Here is a 24,247-nt window from a genome sequence, read left to right as displayed (position 1 = left end):
GGTCAGCACCATCACACCATTTCCCCTGATCGAGTCCCACCCCTCGCCCTTCCTCACCTGCCCCACCACCTGTCCAAATCAAGCTCATTTCCTAGCTCTTAGAATAAAGGGAGGTATGTCTGTTTAACCTCTTTGACCCTGTGAGAAATGCATCAGGCTGTGAGAGGGGGAGGTTTTTAGGGGTGGGGGAAAGGGGATTTTCACAACACCCCAGCTCCCGGAAGGGAACGCTGCTGGACCAAGGTTGGCACAGCAAGGCTCCACCCTGGGCCTGGCAGGGACTCCAGCGCAGAAGGGCTCCACAGAAGCGGGCCTGAGTCCACGGGATGGACTCAACGACAAAGGACCACTAAGCACACAGCAGATGCCGCCAAGCAGGGCACAACAGGCTCTCGAACTGATTATCTCCGTATCTCCCAACTACAGGTAAGAAGCTGGCAGCCTCCGAGCAGACTTCTTGGAATTGCACAAGCCACAGGAAGATCAGGCTGCTGGTCTCAAAGACATTCATCTGCTGCCAACTTTTTTTTTTTCTTTTTAAAGGGCAGCCCATTCTCAAGGTGCCAGAACAGGAAAGCTGAATAAGAAGCTACAGATGCAGCACGATCGGGAACAGCATGGAAGGGCTGAACAAATCAGTTGCTTGAAAAGGGAAAATGATTTTCACCATCTCATATCTGCCACATCTTTGGGGAGTTTATAGCTTCTGAGCTATTTGAGGTTCTCTCACTTCGTTTCTGGCTGGGTCAGCTTTTGCTGACTTTTTTTTTAAAGACATGCGTGCCAGAAACCATTTGGTTTCCTTGACTATCTCTTCCTACCACGAGGACTGCTTTGTTTCCTCCCTCTACTGACCCCCGAGGTTTTCCGAGGAGGCTGTGGAAGACGTCTGTTTACATTTCCCCCTCATATCTTCCTCTGAGACCTCTCCTCCTCCCTTTGGTAGTGGGACTGTATACCTTGGGGGTGGGTTTATGATTCAGGCAGACCAATGGGAACTCCCTATTCTTTTCTTTCCAGGGTGGAACAGATGACTAAATGAGGGGTTACAGCATTCCCATCTGGAGGACCTGACTTGGATATTGGAAAAAACACAATCCCATCCTTTTAGAGAATACCAGTGCTAAGACTAAGTGTAGCTGGAGGGGGGGGTCATCTTGGCCACCTTGCGAAGGCAGCTTGCTTCCAAATGATGCCAAGAGAAAGCAAACTGAGTGGAGACACAGAGGAGAAAAAAAGAACCAGACTTTGAATCCTTGAACCATCCTTAACTGAAACCAATTTCCTTCTTGGCTTTTCTGGTCCTGTGAGCCACGAAATTGCCTTTGTCACTTAAGGTAGTATCAGTTGGGTTTCTATCACTTACAACCGAAGGGATTCTAACTATACCAGACACAAAGCAGATCCAGTCAGAGTAGGACCAAGCTGAGCACCAAGAGTTGCCTCACCTATGTGCTGGGCACAGGTGTCGCAATATTCTGCGTACAAGGACTCGAAGCAGTGGCAGCAGTAGGGCCTTCCCTCCTTCATGATGTAGCGCTGGCCGCCCAGCACTGTCTCGCATTCGAAGCAGCAGAAGTGTTTCATGTGCCAGTGTCGCCCCTCAGCTTCTGTGCATTCGTCTGCAAAGATGATCTGGAGATGGAGAAGCCAAATGGTCAGTGGATAAGAGCCAGCCATGAGAATGTACTTTAAAGGTGGAAAGCTATGAGGGCCCCAAACTGGAAGGGTAGGGAAAGAGGTCCTGTCCACCGATTATTAAACAGAAAATCTATATGTGTATGTTTATTCTCTATCTATATCAGTTCCCGCGTGTGGATTTGCCTAAAGCACAATTAAACAGTTTCTGGCCTGGTCGGTGATTAATTTAACCACATTGTATAAAGACAAAGAACATGCTACCCTAAAGAATACAAAGCAGGACTAAAAACTGACAGCTCATGGGCGCTTTGGCCATATCGATTTAATCTGGCTTATGTACAATATTTTTTTTAAATGAGAAATGTCATATAAACACCTGGAATCCTGGTTTCTCTTTAGAAAATACATGTTTGGCAACGTGTGCTACACATTCTTGCATGGCAACAATAAGAGGGGTTGCTGCTTTCGGATGAGTGATGAGTTCTGTAGCTTGTCATTTTTTTTCACCACTCACTGTTACCTTAAAATGAGTCACCTTCATTTACGATAACTGTCTAGCCCTCAGAAGCATTTGTGTTTTGACCCCTAAGACAGAGTTTTTTACAATTTCAAAGCACAGATTTAAGAGCTTACTGCAGACTACAGTAATCAAGGCAGAAATAAGCTCAAGTGTTTATGGCCAACTGATTACTGACAAGGGTGACAAGGACATTCGATGGAAGAAAGATACTCTCTTCAACAAATCTATCTGGGACCACTGAATAGCCATATACAAAAGTATGAATTTGAACCCCTACCTCACACCACATATAAAAATTAACTCAAAAGGGATCAAAGACCTAAATGTAAGAGGAAAAAAACTATAAAATGTTTAGAAGAAAACACAGGTGTAAATTTTCATGAACTTGGATCAGACAATCAGACAATGGTTTCTTAGCTATGACTACTAAAAGCATAGACAACAAAAGAAAAAACAGAAGTTGGATTTCACTGAAATAAAAAACTTTCATGCTTCAAAGGACATCATCAAGAAAGTGAAAATATAACTACAGAATGGGAGAAAATACTTGCAATTCACATATCTGATAAGGGACTAGTATCCAGAATATATAAACAACGCTTACAAAGCCGCAAGAAAAAGAAAAATCACCTAAGTGAAAAAATAGGCAAAAGATTTGACTAGACATTTCTCCCCAAAAGAAGATATGCATATAGCCAATAAATACATTAAACAAATGCTCAACATGATAAGCCATTAAGGAAAAGCCAATCAAAACCACCACAGGATGTCACTTCATACCAAGTAAGGTGACCATAATGAAAAAGACAAACAAGAATTGAGGAGAAAGTTGTATGGAAACACAAAAGACCCCGAATAGCCAAAGCAATCTTGAGAATGAAAAACGGAGCTGGAGGAATCAGGCTCCCTGACTTCAGACTATACTACAAAGCTACAGTAATCAAGACAGTATGGTACTGGCACAAAAACAGAAAGATAGATCAATGCAACAGGATAGAAAGCCCAGAGATAAACCCACGCACATATGGTCACCTTATCTTTGATAAAGGAGGCAGAATGTATAGTGGAGAAAGAACAGCCTCTTCAATAAGTGGTGCTGGGATAACTGGACAGGTACATGTAGAAGTATGAGATTAGATCACTCCCTAACACCATACACAAAAATAAGCTCAAAATGGAATAAAGACCTAAATGTAAGGCCAGAAACTATCAAACTCTTAGAGGAATACATAGGCAGAACACTCTATGACATAAATCACAGCAAGATCCTTTCTGACCCACCTCCCAGAGAAATGGAAATAAAAACAAAAATAAACAAATGGGACCTAATGAAACTTCAAAGCTTTTGCACAGCAAAGGAAACCATAAACAAGACCAAAAGACAACCCTCAGAATGGGAGAAAATATTTGCAAATGAAGCAACTGACAAAGGATTAATTTCCAAAATTTACAAGCAGCTCATGCAACTCAATAACAAAAAAACAACCCAATCCAAAAATGGGCAGAAGACCTAAATAGACATTTCTCCAAAGAAGATATACAGACTGCCAACAAACACATGATAGAATGCTCAACATCATTAATCATTAGAGAAATGCAAATCAAAACTACCATGAGATATCATCTCACACCAGTCAGAATGGCCATCATCAAAAAATCTAGAAACAATAAATCCTGCAGAGGGTGTGGAGAAAAGGGAACACTCTTGCACTGCTGGTGGGAATGTGAATTGGTACAGCCACTATGGAGAACAGTACGGAGGTTCCTTAAAAAACTACAAATAGAACTACCATATGACCCAGCAATCCCACTACTGGGCGTATACCCTGAGAAAACCATAATTCAAAAAGAGTCACGTACCAAAATGTTCATTGCAGCTCTATTTACAATAGCCTGGAGATGGAAACAGCCTAAGTGCCCATCATCGGATGAATGGATAAAGAAGATGTGGCACATATATACAATGGAATATTACTCAGCCATAAAAAGAAACGAAATTGAGCTATTTGTAATGAGGTGGATAGACCTAGAGTCTGTCATACAGAGTGAAGTAAGTCAGAAAGAGAAAGACAAATACCGTTTGCTAACACATATATATGGAATTTAAGAAAAAAAAATGTCATGAAGAACCTAGGGGTAAGACGGGAATAAAGACACAGACCTACTAGAGAATGGACTTGAGGATATGGGGAGGGGGAAGGGTGAGCTGTGACAAAGCGAGAGAGAGGCATGGACATATATACACTACCAAACGTAAGGTAGATAGCTAGTGGGAAGCAGCCACATAGCACAGGGAGATCAGCTTGGTGCTTTGTGACTGTCTGGAGGGGTGGGATAGGGAGGGTGGGAGGGAGGGAGACGCAAGAGGGAAGAGATATGGGAACATATGTATATGTACAACTGATTCACTTTGTTATAAAGCAGAAACTAACACACCATTGTAAAGCAATTATACCCCAATAAAGATGTTAAAAAAAAAAAAAGAATTGAGGAGAATGTGAGAAATTGGAATCTTCATTCACTGATAGTGGGAATGTAAAATGGTGCACCTCCTCTTGACAACAGTTTAGATTCCCTCAAAACGTTAAACATAGAACTACCATATGACCCATCAATTCCACTCCTCGGTATATACTCAAGAGAACAGAAAATATATGTCCACACAAAAACTCGTATATCAATATTCATAGCAGCATTGTACATAATAGTCAAAAAGTGAAAACAATGTAAATGTCTATCAATTAATAAATGGCTAGACAAAATGTGATATATACACACAACTGGTTATTATTCAGCCATGAAAAGGAAGGTACTGATACATGCTGGAACTCGGGTTAACCGCAAAAACACTGTGCTAAGTGAACAAAGCCAGACACAAAAGGTCATATGCTGCATCAGTCCACTTATATGAAGTGTCTGGAATATGTAAATTAATGGGGACAGAGACTAGATTACTGGTTGCCAGGGGCTACAGGGAGGGGAAAAGTAGTGACTGCTAATGGACCTGGTGTTGCTTTTTCGGTGATGAAAATGATCTGGAATTAGGCAGTAGTGATGGTTGTCCAACTCTGTGAATACACTAAAAACCACTGAATTGTACGTGTTAAAAGGGTAAATCTTATGCTGTATGAATAAGATCTCAATAAGCAAAAATTTCAAACCACTTTAATCATCCTATTCTATTTGCCATTAGATAATGTTAAGTATCATGAGCACCAATTTTCAGATGTGGAAACTGAGGCAGGCAGGAAAAGGGGCTGCCCAGAATCACTAGAACTGGACCAACTACCTGCCCAGAGGGTCTCTTTTGAATATCACTGGTAGCATTAGAATCCAGGTTAGATAAGGCCAACTGACTTCCTTCTAGAAGAGTGAGTCTCTGATTGGCGGCTTTTAAGGAAGAGATGCCCATGCTAATAGTGGACTCTGGATGAAAAAGAGGAGTGTTATTTTCAGGGTCCCACATTGCTGGTTATAGGGTCAGAAAGAACCAAAAACCTACTTTATGCACAAAGAAACCCCTGTCCAAGATCTTTCTCCTAATATGTCCCATAAAATCAGTCAGGTTTAGAACATTCTCCTTTCTGCCCCCAACTTTTAAGTTAAACCAGGTTTTCTATCTTTCAGCTCCCAGATCACACCTAGGTGTGCTTCTGCTGGGAGAAAACACCAGGTATGAACCTTGTGTCCGGACTGTTTTCTTACTCGGAAAAGCAAATTCAAGTACCTCTTAAGAGTGTGGGGCAGAGGTTTCCAGACGGAGTAGCCATCTGCCCCCTGAATGCTCATCAGACCTTTTGTAAATTGTGGGAGGATCAAATCATGCTACCCATTTTCTTGTCTTCTCAAACCAAACCGTCCCATCGCATCTCAGGAAACCCAAGATTTTAAGATAGACGACACACTATTACTGACGATGATTACTTCCTGGGATTTGGGCTGAAATCTCAAGTTGCACAAAGCCTTGTATTTTTAGAGTTCTGAACTGACCTAGTGCCCCTGGAAATGTCCTCAGCCCTAGAAACTGTCTTCCACCTAGCGGCCCATGAGACTGTCACATTCAGTAAAGCAGGTCACAGTCCTGGACATTCTAGCAACGAGGGATGGTGGGGCTTCATTTCTGAAAGGGTTAATATAAGAGGGGAGGGGAGTGGCCTATGGTTTTCTTCCATGCAGGAAGCACAGGACAACGTGCTGGCTACGGTGTAACCCAGGGAGCCGGGCGGACTCTGACCTCGTCGCAGGCTGCGCAGCGCGGCTTCAGGCACTCCGCGTGGTGCCTGCCACAGTATATCTTCCCATCTTGGTAAAAGTAGATCAAATCCACCAGGAGCTCGTTGCAGACAGTGCAGATAAAGCAGGGTGGGTGCCAGCAGACACCGTGTCCGGCGCGCGACGCAAACACAGCAATGTCCCCGCCGTTGATCTGGCCTCCGCACTGCAAGGCGAACAGAAACGTCAGGAAGAGGAACACCGGCGCCCCGTCTCTCAGCGCCACGCGGGAGGGACACATGACCACCACCGGCATCACTAGCTGGTGACTGAGCGCTTACTTGCAAATCAGTTACTGTGCTACCTGCTCTACACACAGGCAGGCAGGGTTTTCTTGTCCTTCCCCCACTGCCCCTCCTAGGGCCAACACGAGGAAGACCCTGTCACTGAGAAAATAAGCAATCCCAAAGGTGGGAGAGAAAGGAAAAGTCTGCCAGCAGGAGGTCTCATTATCTTTTAGATACTGCCAACTCCCTCCAGAGGCCCAGCCAGGACTACTGCTAGAAAGAGTAGGCTGTGTGGGGTTTGGGTGATGCGTGCGTGGGGAGGGGGTTCAGAGGGCCTCTGGGAGGACCTGAGGTCTGCACTTTGGTTGGTAGGGAGTGGGTTCATAAAGATATGCCCACTTTTAACATCTTCTCTAGAAGCCTTTCAGGGATGCTTTTTTTACCTACCATCTTTTTACACAGTCCCGACAGAAAAGGTGCCGCTCCTAAAGCCAGACTATGAAAAGGGCTTCTTTCTCCCCTTCCTGAGCTTCTCACTCATTTCCAAAGCTCCTTCCCCCTACCCAGAAAGGAACAAGGCAGAGTCCCTGATGACCCACGCTTCCAGTTGCACCTGGGATAAAATGAATACGGTGCAGTCTTTGAGGGAGGAGTAAAGTGTGAGGTAACAGGTCCGGGGGGAGGCTCTCTGCTGACCACGGTGTTGGCCTGAGGTTCCCAGCCTGAGGGTCCAGCACTACGGCTCCACATGAGTGGCTGGGGGCAACGTCCAAGGAGGAGAAAAGCGACCTCCAAACCTTTCCCACACCTTGGCCATCAGAAGGGTTGTGACGCTTCATAGAAAAGAAAGTCAAGGTCTCATGGAATAGTCTCGGGGGCCTCATTCATGCGAGTGACCAGACATAAGAAAGACATTACGTTACGCAAAGTGCTACCCCTGCCTTTTGTGCTAACGTTGGTAGCTGAGGTATGCATACTTCTAAAAGGGAAACTGAGGCACACTCAAGTTTTCCAGTTTATTTGCTCCAACACTGATTCGAATTGGGCTACAAGCATCAAACTAAAGGTTGTTGGGAGCGCTCCAAGGTCACGAACCCGGGGAGAGATTTTTATAGAGAAGACGTGGAAGCAAAGCGCGGAAAGTATTTCAGGGACTAGGGATTAAGCAGTCAGTCCCCTTATTTGGGAAAGCCTGGTTGGCTGTTTGCAATCGGTTGTTCAGTTTCACTTTCTCGGATTCCACTACCCTGACTGGTTTAGGTTTTGGGCTGCTGATATAGGCTACCGAGGCATTAGAGCCACCCCAGTCCAACGGCCTCCTTGTTTAATTACTTTAACAACACGGAATCCCACTGAATCCTCACCGTGATTCTATGACCTAGGCATTTGTTAGCCCCATTTTGCAGCAAAACCATCAGGAAAAGTAACATGGTCACTGCCATCTGGCAGAAACCTGAGTCAATCTTATGTCTTTCTGCCTCCAGGCTCTCGTCACTCTTCCATGCCACTCTTGACACCTGCCCATGAAACACCCACCCTTCCCATCGTCTTAGGGAAGTCCGCCGGGACTGGTGAAGAATGACCCAAGAGTGGCAGAGGCCCTGAACTGAGCACACAGAATCTCACATCTTAACCTCTGACCACCTACATCTCAGGGGCAGGTGTCAAGGATGAAGGCCCCATCCCACTGCCAAATCTGTGGTCCTCTGGCTTCCCTGTTAAGTTGCATCTCCATTCCATCCACCTGAGCCTTCCCACACTATCCCTCTGAAATCCCCAAAAAGGGCCCCCAAATGGCATCCCCTCCGCTCAGGTAGTATCTTGCCTTCTCTTCCTCAATCCAGTTCACATATTTTCAGTATGTGAATGGGTCCCCAAAGCACTTAAGGAGTTAGATGGGGCTACTGTCTTAGCAGCAGGGCTAAGAGATGTGCCCAAAATATGACCATCAGCACCAGAAGGCTTTTGGAGGTCAAGAGGTGGGGCAGGGTGAACCCAGGCAGGCTGGATTCCCACCCTGCTTTCTTGAAAACCCTCCTCCACCATGCCCGGAGCACTCTACAGGAGAGTCGAAGAAAAAACAAATCCAGACTTTCGACTCAGTGAGGTCCTAGAAAGAATGCAGGGGGCTTCATGCACTTTGCTAAAGAATCCTCAAATCCAAGGAGGTGACCGTGTGCCACCTGCTTAAATGGCACTGCTCCTGGGATGACCCTGGGAAAGAGGTTGACCCATGGTCCAGGCAAATTCCACTTTCTAAAGGACTCATTTTGAGATGTAATTCCATCATGCCATTCCTCTGCTCAACTCCTTCCAATAGCTCCCTATCTCCTTCCAGTGGCTTACCCAACCCTCTGTGAAACATGACTTCATCTACTCATTCTCTTCTTTATCCCCTCTGCCCTGCCACACTTGCCAACCTGCTGTTCCTCAAACAGAACAGAAATGGCTCCTGCCACAGGGCCTTTGAACTTGTTGTTCCCTTAGCCACGCCCCCCATTCCACCATCTGCATGACTCCCTCCCCCTCAGTTCCTGCATGTCTTTGCGGGGCCTTCCCCGTCCGTTTACTGAAAATTGCAACCACTGCACACTCCCAACACTAACCTCCTTCCCCACTGAATTTTTTCTATCTTATTTATGTTACTGTCTGACTTCTCCCTTAGAACGGAACTCCTTACAAGGGCAAGATCAAGCTTTCAAATCTTCTGTCCACGGCTGTATCCCCCAGGCCTACAAAGTAGGTTCTCAGTAAAATAACTGTTGAATGAACGAGTGAAAGGACGCCAGAGCAATCCCCTCGGCACGCCTCGCGATCCACGCTCACCTGTTCACAGATCGCTCCTGTCATGGTGACCGGGAAGGGCCTGACATTGCCACGACCCAGGTTTTCACGTTTCCGCTGGTTGCTGAAGAGCTTCAGCTCCCTCTTCTCTTCCTCATCCAGGGAGTTGCAATAGCGAACCTGGACAGACACAGAGGATGGCACGCAGGGGTCACCCTTGCTCCTGAGGGTTCCTGAAGCCCAGGCCTCAGACTGTGCTCACTAAACACACTCCCATTTGGTTTCACAGTCTTTGTGGGCACTTGAACACCACCAGGCTGGGGGCTATTTCAGTGAGTCTCTACCTGAGATTGCTGACCATCAAAAGGGCTTCCTAAAGGCTCCAAACTGCAGAGCCCCATTCTTGGGCAGGCCAATGAATGGTCTGCAACTGTGCCTCGGCCTCACGGGCACACTCTGCTCACCACACTAAGAGCCACACCATCTGGGATAGCTTTGCTGCTAAGTCAAGATCGGGGACTTCCCCCTCCTTTCAAAGTGATCTGCATCTTCAAATTGATCTTGATACTTTCACCTCCATGTGCCCATGGAAACGATCCTTGACGCCAAAGAATGGCTCCGGGCCAACGAGCCAGAATAGCGGTCAACGTGCTCACAGCTTCTGTTTCCCAAAATGAGATGGGAACCAAAGGCGTGAAACTGAGGAGTGGGCCCAGCGCTATCTGTGTTACTTCACGGGAGTCCCTGCGCGTGTTTATCTGTGTGTAGGAGGGAGAGGACTGCCCGCTGGGCTTTGGTTAATGCATCAACTTGCATAAGATATTTTCCTTCTTGTCCGACACCGAAACTCACAGAATTAAGGGAGGGACATTAAAGATATTCAAATCTGCTATTTCCCATTCTCTCTTTTATTTATGCACACCTTGGGAATTTTGCTATCATCTTGAACTATTGTTTACTTAACACTGTTTTAAAAACGGACTCACTGTTTTTTACTTGAATACATTTACTTGAAAAGAAAGTATATTATGACTAAAAATAGAAAAGCAGTATCACTTGTGAAAAAAACAGAGCGACCATAAAACTAAATACGAGACTGAAAACAAAACCACATCGCTGGATTCTAGCTGGCTACTTTTGCTCGTCGGAGATTCTGAAACGGAGGTTCTTGACGCTGTTACTTAAAAATGGAAAGTAGCAGGAGATGGAGAGGTGTGAGATACCTGCTCCCCCCAAACTAAAATCTCCCCCTTGACAACTCAGTCACAAGCAATGAAATGCAACTGAAAAGGCAGTGAGTCTCTCACTATGTGGTTCAGTATTATTTAGTGCCATGACCACGTACCAACCAAAGTCATCATGGACCTGCTACACTTCGGGAAACATGGTTCTAATCCCACCCCATCTTACTTTAGAATAATCTGAGCATCAGCAAGTTTAACCGACTTGCCCCGATGATCTGTCCTACAGATGGTTAAAGGGAAACCTTTGAACCAGGACTAGTTTGAAAACCACGGCAGCTGTATACATCAGAATTGTCTAATCTGGGTGAAAAAGAGAATGATCAAATATTTACTTTAGATTCACCCTCTGTCCTTAAAAAGGCCACGTCAAATGGGCAAATCTGTCTACGGGGTCACATGTAAGCAGTTCTCACCAACAGGAAGACGAAATTTGAAGGGTCTCTTTTCATGAAACCACAGTTAACCATAAATAGAATTAATCATTCAAAAGCAGAAAAGAGCAGATCACTTCCCTCTATTGAGTAAAAAAATGTTAAAAAAAAAAAAAAAAAAGTCTTCATGTGGAGAAAGAAATGCAAGGACCTGAACGGCCCAGAATATATGGTTACACCACTGACAATTTAGGGACATGCTCTGAAAGAAAGGCACACCCCTCCTGCTTGTAAAAACCCACACTTTCAATTCCAAATTAGTTAACTGGTCATCTGGTTACAAAGCTTGCTCTCCTCTTTAAAGGAGAAAGCATTATTTAAATGTGTTTTCTGAAGTCTGAAATAAACAATAGGAAAGGGAACTGTGACTGTCTTTCTAGGGAGTTGCTTCAGTTTTTAAGCTTTGGCTCCACTTATTCAAATTCACTTTTGAGGCTCTTGATTTATTCCTTTTATTCAAATGTGGGAAGATAAAGACTAAAAAAGTACTCACTCATTTCCTCAGGGACTGAGCTTGTGGGTGGGGGCAGTTGGTAAAAAGCTGGGGTCCAGCTCTCTGAAGGGGTTTTAAATTTCTCCTTTCAACTTAAAGTTGTGTTTTTCTTTAAATCACAATCAGAGTTAAGCAGACAATGCGATTCTGTAGGATCACTATTTTTAAAAACCAGATACTTGAGAATTAATTTCTAGTTTGCAAATCTAAACCTCCCAAGCGTGATGATCTCTTAAAAGCGTATTTACAAATTTCCCTTTAGGATCAATCTGAGTTCAAAGACGATGAATGCCTGCTTATAGTGCCCTGTATCTGGGTTCAGAAAAAAGGACGGCCTGCGAGTCATACTTTCAAGAGTATAAGGGGTGACCTTGCCAAGTTGGACTGGAAACGACAAAAACACAAATGTTCACAGCTGCAAATCGGGACATGTAACTTCTACTACAGTGTAAGGTGGAAAACTTACATACTCATTTACTAAGAAATGATGCTGAAAATTCAAGAGACTCTCAAAGTTTGTGCCGGACTTGAACTGCCCAGGGAATCTCAATCATCTAACAGGCTCAGGCAACCAGCATCGCACGTCCTTCAACTAACAAAACCTGGACTTGAACTTTTAAATTTTAGTGCTCCCCAGTTACCTCAAATAGCTAGTAGTGCCAGGCACAGAGGCGAATCCAGTCCATAATGAGATTCTGCTTTTCGGTAACCCTCCCCAGAAGGTGTCCGACGGTTTCTTTTAGTTCTAATTAAGGAAGCTAAAACCTAAACCGCCAGACTTTTTCGTTGGGGATCTCACAGATAATGAGCATTCTGATTATGAAAAAGGTAACAGTTCACAGAAAGTTCTGAGAAAGTTCTAAGAAAAGTCTTACGAAGGCCCCTCTAGCCCCTTACCTCATTGTCATGTGGCGGCAGCTGGTGTAATAGCTGCTTGATTCGAAGTTTCTCTCCAGGACTGTTGACATAGGGAACTTTCTCTTCTGGGAGACAGCTATAGTACTGGTGAACCTGAAGGATGGAAAGCACACAGGTAACTCGCCCATTACTCAAACCACCTGCCCACTCCCACATCCTGGGGAGATGATTCCCACAACAGGACACATCTGCTTCCCGCTGTCCCCGTCCTTCGTGAAACTCAACGGCATATGAGTTTCTCACTGCAGGCAGAGAAATTCATCCTTGAAGAAAGAGTCCCACAAATCACCCATGTCTTGGGGCTTTTCCTCTCTCTGTAAGGGAAAAATAAAGCTAGCAAACTTTCCTAGAAAAAGAGATTTTGGCAAACATGCTGGTGAACCCGGAGGGTAGGGCTTTCTCGGCAGGCTCCCCCGAGAGCTGGCTTTACCATTTTCTCTGTGAGTCTCCAGCATGTAACCTGCCTTCCTAGCCAAAGCGATGTGTCAGCGCCTGCCCTGGCGCTGGAGTCAACACCAGTCTTTGGCGCGCGGAGAACTCTTGGGTCCCTCAGCCTCCACCTACATTAAAAGCCCTCTAGGTTTTAGGCTTTTTGTAAGAACAGGCAGCAGCTCAGATCTGTCACCAAAAAAAATAAATAAATAAATAAATAAATAAAGTCACTGAATTTGGGATACAGAGCGTGTAATTAAAAATTGTCATAACGTGACTTTTTTTGTACACCCTAGAATGCTCCTGTTTACAGCTGTTAGGACATATTCTTCCAATTTCTGAGGCTCATTCAACCCTAACGACTATTTGGGAAAGCACCAAACATCTAATTTTGCCTGAGAAAAGAAAACAGACATTCTAGCATCCAACTGCATGTAAAACTAGGGGGAAAAACTGGCCAAAACAGAAGGTATGCTTTATATAGGAGAGGCCAAAAAAAAAAAAAATCCCACAAGGTCAGATGACATCATGGAAAATACTTTTCAACTGTCTCTCAGCATCATGACCAACTCTTGTGAAACAAGGCATTCATTCAACAAAATGGAGAAGACAGAAGACGTGGGGCTCTACATTCAACATATTGGTTAGGCTCCACAAACTTGGTCACATTCCCTTCAGTGTGGGGAGCCTTGGATATGACCACACGCTTTGGGAATGCTGGAGTGAAGAGCTGCGAAAGCTCTGTCTACTTTGATCTCCAGAAACGAAATCATAATTGTTAGAAGAGAGAGGAAGAAGGTTTTGTGATAACAAAGCCTTAATAAAAAATGTGAAAGCTATCCTCGTTTTCGTAACAAATGATCGTAACCATTCACCATCGTGTGTGTATCATCCTCTCGATCAAATCCCAAAGGTAAACATAAACAGACTTCTTGCTGTAGACCAGCCAGCTTTTGGGACCCGGGGCCCTGCGACCCCTCCCTAGAGGCACCTGGCAGGAAGCCAAGTCTCAGGATGGGAAGCAACGGTTCCGGGTTTTGAAGGCAGCCCACAAGTTACTGGCACTCTCTCTGAGAAGAAATACAAGCCCAGATCACGAGTTAGTTTGGGATTAGAAGCTGGCGATGAGCCCATCAGAGACTGGCACACCATTATGTCCTCGGGAGATTCGTGCCCCGTATGCCTCACCAGGTAAGGGCCAGGTATATAAAGCAGCAGGCCCCGTCCCTGTATCTTGGGGAATGGGCTTTGCCTCCCAGGTCAAAAAATGACCGGTGGAAAAGCCTTGGGGAAACATCACTTTGTCATTCTCACAGCTCCCATTACGGTTACAGAACATTAGGGACAAATGCTAATATAAAATGAATCACTATGTGGATAAACAACAAGGTCCTACTGTACAGCACAGGGAACTATATCCTGTGATAAACCATGGTGGAAAAGAATGTGAAATAGAATGGATATATATGTAAAACTGAATCACTGTGCTGTACAGTAGAAATTAACACCACATCGTAAATCCACCGTACTTCAATAAAATAAACTAAAAAAAATAAAATGCATCGCTGTGGATGCTTGATCACAGAGAGTCTGATTTCAGCTCCACTGACCTTCCTCTCAATCACCCCTCATCACTCACACACCCCTCTCTTCACTGCCCAGAGCCGTCATCTTCTGAACTGGTCCCTTGAACAAGGAAAGTCTCTCTGCTACCGTCCAAGGCTGACCCAGGCTGGAGTTTTCCCTGTACCTTTCCACAGCATGGCCAGGGAGATCTGAACCCCCAGTCATGGCTCTGTCCTTTCCCATCCCCGTGTTCCTGAGCAAGTTGACAAAACCTCTCCGAATCCTCATACGATTGTGGTAATTAAATGAGAGTGGAGACAGAGCATTTGGCCCTCAATAACAATAGATAAGACGAATACACAGCAATAAGTATATTGTCCAGCCTGGTATACTCCAAATGGAACCATCCACATCTTCCTGGCATTCCTTCCATTTTAAGAGGTAGGGCAACACTGTCGGCTCGTAGAGTGAGACCAAACCTGGGGAGCCCCCCACTTATAATTGGCCTAAGAAGGAAGGCTGCAAGGGATAAAATGCGATTTAAGCTAGCTTGGTTTCAGGGGAAAAAAAGGTAAATTATTATAAAGATGTAGTGTTTTCTCAAAAAACCCAGCAGTATGGTAGGGCCTCTTGAGGAAATGGAAACTTCCAATGGAAGGTGATTAGTAAGGGATTTCCCATCTCCCTAAGCCTGGTGTCCGCCTACCTTTGCTCTATTCTTTCCTCTCTGCAGATCTGTTCCCCACAGGACTTGAGTTTACACAAGCCCCGTTCAAGAGTCCACCCTAGACTGACTAGCTTTGCTCAATCCCACTTCCTTACAGAAGGCTCCTGTTTACCCCATCTTGGGCAAGGGCCACACCTGGAGATCGGAATGGAGAGGTTCCATGCCATTTTAAGACTGGAGGATAAAGGAGTCCCAACACATGATTGGACTAAGGGGGAGGCAGTGATGGAGAGCTCTAGAGATATTTAGGTGGTAAATAAGGACCTTGGTATGCTGATGTCCATCTTAAAGACCGAATCCTTAACTCACCAGAGGCAGTGACTACTCTTGTGGAACACCTTTCCTGGCTGGACATCTTGTGTTGCCTTTTTTTAAAAAAATTTTTATTTATTATTTTTGGCTGCATTGGGTCTTCGCTGCTGCGCGCAGGCTTTGTCTAGTTGCGGCGAGCGGGGGCTACTCTTTGTTGCGGTGCGCGGGCTTCTCATTGTGGTGGCTTCTCTAGTTGTGGTGCATGGGCTCTAGGCATGCGGGCTTCAGTAGATCTGCTTTTTTTTTAAAAGCCATGACTGTGGTATCAGATACATATGGAACCTGATCCAGCTCTGCTACTCTCTGGCTATATTTATGATTGGAACAGATTATTTAACTTGGTGAAGTCATTTTTCTTCATCTATAAAATGAAGATAGTAATGGTTCCTACCTTATAGGGCAACTGTTCCAGAACCTGGTATTTCAAGAACCGGGTATTACATATAATTACTTTTTCTTTTTTTAAAAATAAATTTATTTCTTTTTGGCTGCGTTTGGTCTTCGTTGCTGTGTGCGGGCTTTCTCTAGCTGCGGCAAGCGGGGGCTACTCTTCCTTGAGCGGGCTTCTCATTGTGGTGGCTTCTCTTGTTGTGGAGCATGGGCTCTAGGCGTGCAGGCTTCAGTAGTTGTGGCACATGGGCTCAGTAGTTGTGGCCCGCGGGCTCTAGAGCACAGGCTCAGTAGCTGTGGCGCACGGGCTTAGCTGCTCCGTGGCATGTGGGATCTTCCCGGACCAGGGCTCGAACCCGTGTCCCCTGCATTGGCAGGTGGATTCTTAACCACTGAGCCACCAGGGAAGTCCCACATCTTGTGCTGCCTTCTATAACTGCAGCCTACTCATCACCACCACTGAAAATGCATCTTCTCTACCAGTATTTCCATAATTCCTTCAATATAAAATGTGCTAACATAATTTCTCACAAGGCAACCAATAATTTGGCAGATGACTTAAAAACTTACCTGCTAAAAGACTCCGTTTATCAAACCAAATCAGCTAATTATTAATTAACAACCTACCAAATCACCCCCATATCACCTGGTAGGTGATCTGACTTGCTGTGAGGCAGGAGAGTGAGTTGGTCCTTTACCACGTCCAATTCTCTTCAAAGCCTGTTCAAGTCCAGGAGTAAAAATAACCCCCCTTCATGGTGGCTGCTGTGTCTCCTCCTGGTGTTTAGAAGCTGGACTTTGCAAGCTCTTCATTGAGCAAAGGGGATTAGCAGACAGATGGGAATGAGGGAGAAACGGCTCTCTTTCCCAATCTGTCTCTGGCTGAACATGGAAATGCCACATGCATGGAAATGCTTTGGCATCTTCCATAATAAAACTACTGTATAGCTCAGAACAAACACTAATCATACCAATAGTAAGGGGAAAATATTTAGTATACTTTCTGGCGCTACAAAAGTGAAAATTGGCACCACCTGTGAAAACCCTGCAGATTGCTCATTTTAGCCCAAACACATTTCACTTGTTATTTTTATTATTTATTTATTTTTTTGCAGTACGCAGGCCTCTCACTGTTGTGGCCTCTCCCGTTGCGGAGCACAGGCTCCGGACGCGCAGGCTCAGCGGCCATGGCTCACGGGCCTAGCCGCTCCGCGGCATGTGGGATCTTCCCGGACCGGGGCACGAACCCGTGTCCCCTGCATCGGCAGGCGGACTCTTAACCACTGCGCCACCAGGGAAGCCCTCACTTGTTAATTTTTACAAGTAAATAGTCAAATCCAATGGAACTTTGTCAGTGATGATCATTACCCAGCTATTATCCGGCACGTCTGTGGAACGTGCTAGGAACTTCGCTCCATTTACAGATTCCCAGGTAGAGGTGCCCTGTGATTGTGCGCTGGGTGTAGCCACACGAGGTACATTTCCTCCCAACAAAAGCATCCTGAACACAATAAACTGCCTTAGGAAAATGAGATAGCTGAAGGCCTTTATTTAAAGTGTGACTCCCAACAGCGAGGTTTGGCAATAACGTCAGTCTGTGTCAGATGGATTGTAAGAGCTTTAGTCAGTGTACAAATAAAGTCTGCAAAGCAAGACCTCGCCCAGCTGGAAAGACTGGGTTTGTCAGAAGGAACTGCACGTTTGCCAGCACTTCTGCCTGAGCAGAGATCGAAGCCAGGGAGTCAATGGCTCCTCGTTGGAGAGAAACGTGCTTTGCTTAGAGCGGTGGTTCTCAAATGTTAGCTTCCACCAGAACCACCTGGAAGGCTTGCTAAAATACACATTTCTAATTCAGGGGGCCTTGGGGGGCGAGGGCGATCATTTGCATTTCTAACCATTTCTCAGGGGATGCCCCTGCTGTTGGTTCAAGGGAGCCCATTTTAAGAGTTTTAGAGTCACCCAAGTGTTTTCCTTCAACAGCCAACCCATGGGATTGCCAGGCACCCCAGGAGACCCAGAGGAGGCAAAAGAACTTGTTCAGTTTCACTCAATTTTGTACACGTCTCCTTCTACACCTACACACATCCTTAAGCAAGGGGATTCCACCAGTTCCTACAACAACGAGAAATCCTAATGGCAAAGTGCTCAAATTTGGGGCTGGTACATTTTCCATATCAAAAGCATTCCTATTTTCTTAGAGCGGGAACCCAACAAAGAAGTCAGAATTTTGGGGCTGAATTTAGAACCAACTGTCCTTCACAGTCCGAATGAAGGAAGGGATCAAGGAACATTTTTTTTTTTATGGAGTTGCTCTTATGCCTGAAGTGTTTTTATATGCAGTGGCGTGTGAACCCTCCCCACAGCCTGCAGGTGGTACATTACACTCATCAGATTGAGAGTCACACAGCTAAAACATGGCAGGGCCACTTCTGAGCTTGGCTTCCTCATCGTCTCCCTCTGTTTTGCATGGATTCTTGGGCTTATTTATCAAGGGGAAAAAAAAAAAGACTAGCAAATGGATGGAAAAGAAGACAAAAAGATATAGTAAATTCCTAATATGTCTGCATGATTGACCACAGAAATGATGAACATGCTTTCCCTTGGTGTTCTCCATAACATAACCAACATATGGTTCAAAATGGACTGACAGTAAGTAAAATGATGTACTCCAAATTCAAGTCTTTCCACACCACCATGGTATGATGGTGTAAGGGAGTTCTGGCAGAGATGGCTGACCAATCGTAGCCATTTTCTTTTCTTCCTTAATTAGAATACCATCATTTTACTTAGAGCATCAATATGCCCAGCTGAGGACAGTATTTCTGTACCTCTGGAGTAGCTACATGTGGCCATCGGAATAAATTCTGGCCAATGACATGTAAAGATGTGACTTCTGGGAGAGCTCTTTTAAAGGAGGCCAAGTAGTTGACAAAGGTCTTTTTGCCCAAGTTCCCCTTCCTTCCTGCTTCCTGGCTGCAATGTACACTCAACAGCAGGAGGTCCAGCAGCCATCTTATACCGTGAAGTAACCTTAAGAATGGGAGTTTTTGAATATACCATAGAGCCATCATACTAGTCCTGGGTTGCCTATCACTGAACTTCTTTAAACAATAAGAGAAATAAACCAGTTCTTTATTTACATTTCAGTTACTTGGAAGTGAATGCAATTCCTAATGATAGAGCAATAGTTCTCAAATGTTAGCATACTACAGAATCATGTGGGGCCCTTATTGAACATTATTCCCATTTTTATCCCTCTGGGTCTGAAATAGAGCCCAGAATTCTGCATTCTTATTAAAAACCTCACACCCAACCAGGAGAAACACTGCTTTAAGGGGAAAGCAAATGTGACTTTACAAGGTAAAGGTAAAAACTCCCGGAGTGTAATCACTGATGTGGGCTGACACACTTGGAAGGTTTTATAAAAGCCCATCTTAACTCAGAGACTAACTAGAAGATCGAGCCTTTATTTCACATTCTCCCTCTCCCACAGTTTAAGAAGCTTGGAACCTTGGTTAATCTACCTCAATCTGGGGAGGCAATATCTAGCATATGCCTGAGGTCTCAGAAGGCAGGTGCTACAGAGAAGGGAGAGATGTTGCGTGAATTGGAGGCACATGGTGGTTTTTATGAAAAGTGCACACTAGTTCCCAAATGGGGACCTGGAGAATAATCAGGTAGTACTGTACCTATGAGCACGGGGTGACAGGCTGCTTCTGAGGGCCCGTTTGTTCATATGGCTCCCACCTGCCCGAATTTCATTACCCAAGCAACAGGAGAAAAGTGTTGCTAAGCAGCGTCTAAGAGGGAAAATCATACCGAGCTTGGCTCCTTCCCTTTTCTCCTGCAGACGCACATTATAAGTTTAATTGGTTTACTCAGGAAGTAATTTAGGAAATAACAGTCTAAAACCTAATGACTAACCAATGTCTGCATCGCGCTTAAACTCCCATAGGATTAGGATCAAAAAGCAACAATAAAAGCCCATTTGGGGTATTTTCAAAGAAGAATATTTCAAAGACCCCTTCTTTTCTTTTCCGCTCACAGCCGATGTCTGATTCAACAGCAAACCATGTCAGATTTAGGTTCAAAATATACCCAGAATCCAGTCACTTTCCCCCATCCCCTCACAACCAGTCCAGCCTTGACTAAGTGGCTCACTGGAATTATTGCCACAGCTGCTCTGGACCCTGGCTTTCACCTTTGTGCCCTTTGCAGGTGTTCAGCAAGAACAACCCCGTGTGAAGATAAACCAGGCCCCATCACTCACTGCTCTTCTCAAAACCCTTCATGACTTCCCATCACCCTGTGATTCAAAGCCAAAGTCCTCACTACAGGATCATGATCTGGCTTCCTGAAGAGCTGGCTGATCTTATCACTTGCTACATTCTTCCTGTTCAGTCCTGCTCACAGTGGCCTCCTTGCTGTTCCTCTCACCTCAGTGCCTTTGCACTAGCCATTCTCTGCTGCAAACATTCTTCCCCCAGATATTTACAGGATGCCTATTCTCACTTCTTCCAGTCTTTGCTCAAAAGTCACCTTAAAAGAGAGGTAGGTCTTCCCTGATCCCAATATATCAGTACCTCCACCTCTTACTCTTTAGACCAACGCTTCTCAACTGGGGCTAATGTTGACCCCCAAGGGATATTCGGCAACGTCTGGAGACATTTTCGGTTGTCACAACTGGTGTGTGTGTGTGTGTGTGTGTGTGTGTGTGTGTGTGCACGCGCGCATGTGCTATTGACATAAAGTGGGTCGCCAGGGATGCTGCTAAACCTCCTACAATGCGTAGGGTGGTTTCCACAGTAAAGAATGATCTGGATCAAAATGTCAGTAGTGCTGAAAATGGTAAACCCTTAACCTTCTTTTCTACAAATAATTTACCAGTTGCTGATACATAATCTACTTGTTCATTGTCTCTCTTTTCCCTCTAGAATGTGAATGCCCAGGGCTTTGGGCACCATTTATCCCCAGAAAAAGGTGTCACACACAGTAGGTGCTCAACAAATGTTTGCTGAACGAATGCGTGCTGTGTTCAGATCTCATCTCTCTGCCTTTCTGGTTTATCAATGGATGTGAACAGGGACATGCAGCAACAGAACACAGAGGTGAGGTTTCAGAAGGAACCAGAGTAAAGCTCATAGAGTTTCACTTCATGCCACCTAAGCACTTGCTTTTTCACCAAAGATCACTGATGTGGGGTACATGATGGACACGCTAAGAAAAGGATGAATAAAATAACTGTCAATGTACTGTTTCTTTAAGAGGAAGGGACAAAAGCAACACCCCTTTTGATTTGAAGCCAGAGAACTTCTTTCAAGTTGAGTCAACTCTGTTTACAGAAATTAAAGAAAGTAATCACATTACGTCCTAAGCAAGTACTGTGACTCAAAATCAGGTGAGCTGTTCTGCAGCTATGCCTGTCTGCGCTCACACGCTCGCTCCCTTTCCAATCCTTTTCGTTACAAATTTTTTAAATTTAGAATATTACACCTCAATGTCTAGTTAGAAAATACTCTCCATTTAGTTTGGAGCATTATCTGACAGTTATTTATTTTATCCTATCTTAAAGAAGAGGTCTTAGAAACGGAAGAACTGGGAGTTTCAATACTCTCCCTTTAAGGTGCAATTACAAGACCGCCCCACCTCAATTTTACCAAAACACTTTGCAGAATGTCTACACATTTGCGTATATGCTACTAAAAATTCCCTAACAGTTGCTTACTTTTTGGATAACAGTTTCAATATTGCCTTTAGACAAAATACACACGTACATGTGTATGAAAAAGCAGGGTAGCAGTTTCTTAGAGTGGCTAAGTGTTTGGAGTCACACTGTCTGGGTCTGAATAATGGATGGACTGAACACTTCCCATGTGTACACAGTTGGACAAATTTTTTTTATCTCTTATAGAGTCAATGTTCCTATCTGTAAAATGGGGGCAATAATATTTACTTTGAAATATTGCTATGAGGCTCAAATGTTATACAGGCACACATCATTTTAGTGAGCTTTGCTTTACTGTGCTTTGAAGATATGGTGTTTTCTACAAATTGAAGGTTTGTGGCAATCCTGCGACAGGCAAGTCCATCAGCACCATTTTTCCAATAGGATTCTCTCACTTTGTGCCTCTGTGTCACATTCTCTGGTAATTCTCCCAATATTCCAAACCTTTTCACTGTCATTTTATTAGTTATAATAATCTGTGATCAGTGATTTTTTTTTTTTTTTTCCGAGAAAGCAAATCGAGGATTTATTAAGTGATAGTATGCTCTCAGGGGAGAATGGGCATATTCGGGTGAGTAGCTGCTGTGATCAGTTACTACTGGAATTGCTTTGGGGCACCACGAAGCACGCCCGTTTATCGAACTTAATTGATAAATGTTGTGTGTGTTCTGACTGTTCCACCAACCAACCATTCCCCCATCTCTCCCTTTCAGCATGGGCTTCCCTATTCCCTGAAACACAACAATATTGTCATTAGGCCAATTAACAATCCTACGATGGCCTCTAAGTGTTCAAGTGAAAGGAAGAGTTACACATCTCTCACTTTAAATCAAAAGCTAGAAATGATTAAACTTCGTGAAAAAGGCGTGTCGAAAGCTGAGATAGGCTGAAATCTAGGCCTCTTTCTCCGAACAGTTAGCCAAGTAGTGAATGCAAATAAAAAATTCTCAAAGGAAATGAAAAGTGCTGCTCCAGTGAACACACAAATGATAAGAGAGCAAAACAGCCTTATTGCTGATATGGAGACAGTGTTCGCGGTCTGGATAGAAGATCAAACCAGCCACAACATTCCCTTAAGCCAAAGCCTAATCCAGAGCAAGATCCTAACTCGCTTCTATTCTATGAAGGCTGAGAGAGGTGAGGAAGCTACAGAAGAAAAGTTTGAAGCTACCAGAGGTTGATTCGTGAGGTTTAAGGAAAGAAGCCTTCTCCATAACATAAAAGTGCAAGGAGAAGCAGCAAGAGGTGATGTAGAAGCTGCAGCAAGTTATCCAGAAGATCTAGCTAAGCTAATTCATGAAGGGGGCTACGCTAAACCACAGCTTTTCAATGTAGACAAAACAGCCACACATTGGTAGAATATGCCATCTAGGACTTTCATAGCTACAGAAGAGAAGTCAATGTCTGGCTTCAAAGCTTCAAAGGACAGGCTGACTCTCTTGTTAGGGGCTAAAGCAGCTGGTGACCTTAAGCTGAAGTCAATGTTCGTTCACCACTCCGAAATCCTACGGCCCTTAAGAATTATGCTAAATCCACTCTGCCTGTGCTCTATAAAGGGAACAACAAAGCCCGGATGGCAGCACATCTGTTTACGCATGGTTTACTGAATATTTTAAGCCACTGTTGAGACCTACTGCTCAGAAAAAAAGATTCCTTTTAAAGTATTACTGCTCACGGACGGTACACCTGGTCACCCAAGAGCTCTGATGAAGATGTACAATGAGATTCATACTGTTTTCATGCCTGTTAACGAAGATCCATTCTGCAGCCCAAGGAGCCATTTCGACCTTCAACTCTTATTATTTAAGAAATACATTTCAGAAGGCTACAGCTGGGAAAGAAAGGGGTTCCTCTGATGGCTCTGGGCAAAGTCCACTGAAAACCTTCTGGAAAGGATTCACCATTCTAGATGCCAGGAAGAACATCCATGATTCATGAGAAGACGTCAAAATATCAACATTCACAGGAGTTTGGAAGAAGTTCATTCCAACCCTCATGGATGACTTTGAGGGGTTCACGACTTCAGTGGGGGAAGTAACTGCACGTGTGGTGGAAATAACAAGAGAACTAGAATTAGGAGTGGAGCCTGAAGATTAGAATGATTCGCTGCAATCCCATGATAGCACTTTAACAGATGAGCCGTTGCTTCTTATAGATAAGCAAAGGAAGTGGTTTCTCGAGATATCATCTACTCCTGGTAAAGATGCTATGAAGACTGTTGACATGACAACAAATGATTTAGAACAGTACATAAACTTACTTGATAAAGCATTGGTGGGGTGGGGGGGGTGGGGGGTGGGGGGGTGTTGAGAAGACTGACTCCAATTTTCAAAGAAGTTCTGCTGTGGGGAAAATGCCATCAAATAGCACTGCCGTGCTAGAGAGAAACTGTTCGTGAAAGGAAGAGTCAATCGGTGCAGCAAACGTCACTGTTGTTTAATTTTAAGAAACTGCCACAGCCATCCCAACTTCAGCAACCAGCACCCTGATCAGTCAGCAGCATCACTATCAAGGCAAGACCCTCCAGCAAAAACATTACAGGGCTTCCCTGGTGGCGCAGTGGTT

The 24,247-nt window shown here is 44.5% G+C and overlaps 1 protein-coding gene across 1 annotated transcript in view; it reads right to left on the bottom strand.

Moving 5' to 3' along the window:
• PRICKLE2 (prickle planar cell polarity protein 2) overlaps window positions 1-24,247 on the bottom strand; it is a gene marked incomplete at both ends in the record, with an annotated part of 337,443 nt that overhangs the window by 47,440 nt on the left and 265,756 nt on the right. Inside the window, 4 exon segments of the mRNA XM_082848660.1 lie at window positions 1,449-1,635; window positions 6,396-6,599; window positions 9,487-9,624; window positions 12,510-12,623. Coding sequence (XP_082704786.1) covers window positions 1,449-1,635; window positions 6,396-6,599; window positions 9,487-9,624; window positions 12,510-12,623 — 643 coding nt within the window.

Source organism: Leucopleurus acutus (genome assembly GCF_964270905.1).
Source record: "Leucopleurus acutus genome assembly, chromosome: 10".
Taxonomy (NCBI): domain Eukaryota; kingdom Metazoa; phylum Chordata; class Mammalia; order Artiodactyla; family Delphinidae; genus Leucopleurus; species Leucopleurus acutus.
Note: the sequence above shows the minus strand (reverse complement) of the source record. Positions and strands in the feature narration are given on the sequence as shown.